This window comes from Octopus bimaculoides, chromosome 6 (genome assembly GCF_001194135.2).
Source record: "Octopus bimaculoides isolate UCB-OBI-ISO-001 chromosome 6, ASM119413v2, whole genome shotgun sequence".
NCBI classification, from domain to species: Eukaryota; Metazoa; Mollusca; class Cephalopoda; order Octopoda; family Octopodidae; genus Octopus; species Octopus bimaculoides.
The window spans coordinates 70,597,958-70,602,839 of record NC_068986.1 but is presented as its reverse complement, the minus strand read 5'-3'; the positions used below and the strand labels follow the sequence as shown (position 1 = coordinate 70,602,839).

General features: G+C 34.2%; 1 protein-coding gene across 3 annotated transcripts in view; it reads right to left on the bottom strand.

Moving 5' to 3' along the window:
• LOC106882864 (uncharacterized) overlaps positions 1-4,882 on the bottom strand; it is a 118,266-nt gene that overhangs the window by 30,542 nt on the left and 82,842 nt on the right. For all 3 annotated transcript variants that reach the window (XM_052968847.1, XM_052968849.1, XM_052968848.1), the window contains one exon: positions 4,578-4,718. In XM_052968847.1, the coding sequence (XP_052824807.1) occupies positions 4,578-4,718 (141 nt within the window). The remainder of the gene's footprint in view (positions 1-4,577; positions 4,719-4,882) is intronic.

Here is a 4,882-nt window from a genome sequence, read left to right as displayed (position 1 = left end):
TATTATTATCATTATTATTATTATCATTATTATTATCATTATTATTATTAGTGAGGGCACATGGCTTTGGTTGTTGTGCTCATGATGATGGTTTCAATTCCTAGACCAGGTGGTGCACTGTGTTCTTGAGCAAATCACTTCAACTTATGTTTCTCTGCAATCACTTTGACACCTGATGTGTGGTGCACTGTGCTCTTGTTCAGGCAATGTCGATTTGGTAGAGGAAGTGAGCTAATGTACAGCTTTTGATCATTATAAACAAATCATTTGTGCAGATTGTTCAGCAAAAGCTGAACACTGATATGTCGTTTTTGATGAGAGTATCCATCATTATTAAAGCACTGAGCTGGCAAAACAGTTAGCATGGTGGACAAAATACTTAGTGGCATTTCTTCTGATTTTACATTCTGAGTTCAAATACTGTCAAGGTTGACTTTGCCTTTCATCCTTTCAGGGTTGATAAAATACGTACCAAACACTGGGGTCGATGTAGTTGACTAACCCTACTCACAAAAATTTCAGGCATTGTGCCTGAAAGGATTTTTATTATTATTAGAAAGGATTATTATTATTATTATTATCATCATCATCATTATTATTATGTTTCTATTGTTGTTATTGCTTTGTTTTATATGAGCTATTCCAAATCTCAGTAAGAGATCTCAAGTAACAGTAAGTTGAATGTTTTACTGTGGGTGTTATTTATGAGTAGAAATGAAATATTGCAGGAAAAGGAAACCAAATAAGGAGAATTGAGATTTCATTAAAAGTTTGTAGTAAAATTTCTGACTTTGAAAGATTTGGAAAGATTCAGATATTCTCAGGTCAACAGTGTTTCTCTTAGAATGTGGGCTCCACCCTAAAGAACAATTTTTTATAGTTCTGACACTTTAGTGTTTCCCGATATTTGACCTCAGTATTTAAAAGCACCATTTGGTATTATCCCCAAAGTTCCAGTGATCAGTTACAGTTGTTGTTCTTAGATGCCACATTTTTGTGATCTTTATTTCAAGGTCCTTGTATTTACTTAATTTTCCAAATGTTGCAATCTGATGGGATTGACATATCTATGAGAAAACATGATTTTTCAATATATTATCTGATCTATAGACCTAAATAGCTTGATCAGTTTGAATACTAAAGTCCCAAAGAATGGTGATGTCCTTATTTTCTATTACTTTGCCAGGCTTGTGTTTCCACCAGTTTCTCCCATATGGCAATCCAAACTAATGGCATGTAGTTCTGTGCAAATATTGACCAAGTCTATCATAGCAATTAGTATACACATTTGAGGCTAACATAGAGCATCCAGAGATGAGGTAGTCAATTGTTTCTCCGGTTGCACTGCAAAAGCAGCAAGTATAAGCAGCACTATTTTTAAGAATGTTGGCTTGGTAATTTCTAGTGGGCTAACACTGATTCTGAGCTGCTATAATGAAGCCCTCTGTTTTTGATTTTAAGTCTAGATACAGCCAACCACTGACAGATCATATTTTTATCAAGATCAGGATCACTGGCGCTTGTAGAGTATTGACCATGTAATACCTTTAAGAAGCAACTTGTTAGAATATACACGTCTGTGAGGAGACATAAATAAGAATAGCAAAAATCTACTATACCAAAAGAACTGGTAATACATACATTACAAGTGTTCTATGAAGAGAACAAGATTGCTGCATAATTCAACATGAATGTGAAACAACATTAGACATTGTCTAGGGTAAATGAAGGTTTCTGTAGGAATGCTAAGTCATATTCACTTAGTGAGTTTACATGCACAAGGATTAATTATGATGTCGATGTTAGATGCAGTAAGGACTGATAGCGCGGTGATATCGGTGGTGAGGAATTTCAGGATCTATTCCATTTCACATACAGATTTTTTAATTAATTTTTTAAAACTAAACACTTTGAAATTTTGGATACTGGTAGAATGTGTTATGTAGAACAGGGTTTACTCTTAACGTTTTTGACAAAATTTTGTAATTTAGAAGTTATTTCATGTTAAAGTTGTCGTATTTGGGTAATTTTAACCAATCAATGACTGTATTGGATCTTCATTGTGTCATAACGTGGAGAAAGCGAGCAAATAGCTTCCTGGTGCAAACACAAGCTAGACTCCCTAAGCGGAGAAAAACTGATCTATTTAAGGAAATTGCTGGGCTCCATTGCAATATGTAGAAACTCCAAGCAATGTAAAATATGACCCAGACCATGATTACTAGCATGAAAGTCAAACTTCAAAAAGTAGTTAACCATTTAATGGTTTTAGCAAATTTATACAGAAAAAGTAAGCATTATCCTGTCCAGCATAAATAAAAGTCAACTTCATTATATTTTTTCTGTAAAAACCAATTCTGACAAAAAATTTCTAAAAAAATTCTGGAAACGGTCTACTCATGTAATTTACATACCCCTAAAGTTTATTTTTGTTTTTGCGAAAAAAGTGCATAAATTACATGGGTTTTTACAGTAATGATAGATGTGGGTATTTTATACATGGCTGTAAAGTATGTTATTAGTTTTTTTTGAGGGTTATTACTTTCATCACTTTTGGGGAGTAAGCATGTTGCTCCATTTATGAACTAGGGAGGGATTTTCTTGGTGACATGCATAATATTATTGTACACATGGCTCAATCTTGTATGGGATTCAGGCACACAGAGTATGTCAGTGTTACTTTTAGGGTGGTGTACCTTGTGCATTGTGAGCAGCTTTCTAGTTCTTCTCTCTAAGTTTTGTAGCTCAAATTTTGCCCATTTCAGAAAAGGAGCAGAGTATCCTAATACTGACATAGCCCTTGTATTTATTGCTTTAATGATATTCCTTTCATTTAACTTTGTTTCAAGCACATTACTAATTCTCCTCTTGTACTTTTTAAAGATTTTCTCTCTAATTTCCTCTTTCATTATCCTATTGACTTACACTTTCCCTAGGTATTTCTATTCCTCACTATTCTACAGCAATCTAATGATGTATAGTAATTTTATGCCACGAGAGTTTATCATCTAGCCTCTCTTCATAATTAGCACTGCACAATTATTTACCTGAAACTACATTCTTTAAAATTATTACCTCTGCCTTAGCAAAGACGGAAGTATTGTTTTCAATCGTGTTTATTTGTCTGTGGACAAGATATCTCAAGAACCACTGGATAGATTCGGATGAAACTTTCAGGGATGTTTGGCCTCATAACTGGCACAAACTGATTAGATTTTGGGATCGATCTGGTACTGGACAAGGATTACAGCTTATTTTTCCTGTTTTTTTACTTAATTTTTGAGAGCAGTCAGGTTCATTTTCAGTATTCTCGTTTGTGAGAGCAGTCAAGTTTATTTTCAGATATTCTCATTTTAAAAATCATCTCTGGCTAATCGTTGAGAGGACGTTGGTGTTGCCTTGGAGGAGGTTTACACTCTCTGAGTGCTCTTATTATTATTGCTAGTCTAGTCTAACAGTGATCTGCACTTGGGCAGATCCCTGTGCATGTGAACCTCCTCCAGTATTTTCTATATGACATGGGTGGCCCCATACCTTCCCCTGCCACTGCTAAATAGATTACTGGAACTTTGGCTACCCTGACTAGACTTGTGATGAATAGTGGAGTGGTTTCCCATTGCCTTCTCAAGGCAGGTGGAATTTTAACTCAGAGTGTAGAAAGTCAAGAGATATACTGTAAGGCATTTCTGCAAATGTGTCAACAATTCTGCCACTTTACCACCTGCAGAGCAATGTGAAATAAAGTGTCTCACTTAAGAATACAACAAGCTGTCTGGTCTGGGAACTGAACCCATGATCTAGTGATTGTGAGTGCAAAATCCTAACTACTAGGCCACATGCTTCACAGTTTGATGTATAAGAAATCATAAAAGATTAAGAAATGGATTTGATAACAATTTTTGATACATTTGAGAGATTTTATTTTGTTCATAATCATTTGTTATAGAATGCTTTTCAAATCTAGGATTTAGATTTATGTAGCAGCACTTTTAAATACATATTAGAAAAATCAAATCCATAATCCAGAGACAAATTTGCATAAGGTGGTTCAGACTACAATGAAATTACTGCAAAGAGATTCTGGAGGTAAATGTCTATGCTAGTTTAGGTTACACCTCTCATAAAATGCAAAAGATTTACATTGCTGTTTAGTACTGGATCAGATTTGCTTAAGAATCTATGATCAAAAGGCATTCCAACCAGGACTATTCAACCTTTTGTATTTTTCAAGCCTAGCATATTTAGGAACATAATAGTAAATGCATCCTTTTAAGTTAGTAGGTCATCTGAAGGTGATTTTGCTGCTATTTCTAGTAGATAGAATTGCTCCACCTTTTGTATTTATCAAGTCTAGTATATTTAGGAACATACTAATAAACCTATCCCTTTAAATTCGTAGAATGTCATTTGAAAGTGATTTTGTTGCTATTTCTAGTTGATAGAATTGCCACAGAGACATTCCCAAGCATGCTGACCCTTTATGCAAGATGTTCAGTTTAGGTGATGATGTGGACTGGTAGAATGCATATGTTCAACTGATCAAAATATGAAAGAGGAAAGTCATGTAAATTTCTTACCTTATAAGAAGATTTTGGAGCATCTACCAAAGGCTGGATATAGTTAGCTTTTAAGTTATCTACTGTTTGACTCTGAAGTGCAGCTAACCATTGATCATATTCATTTGCTGAAGGACATCGCACCATCAGGTAATGACCCCTCTATTCAACACAAAACAAATGCCATCAATGAACAATCTAGTATAAAATAATTTTATCGTCTTAATAACTATTACATAAAATTATATACATACATACATGAATGCACGCATACACACACACAAATGTATATTACATATATATATATATATATATATATATATGTA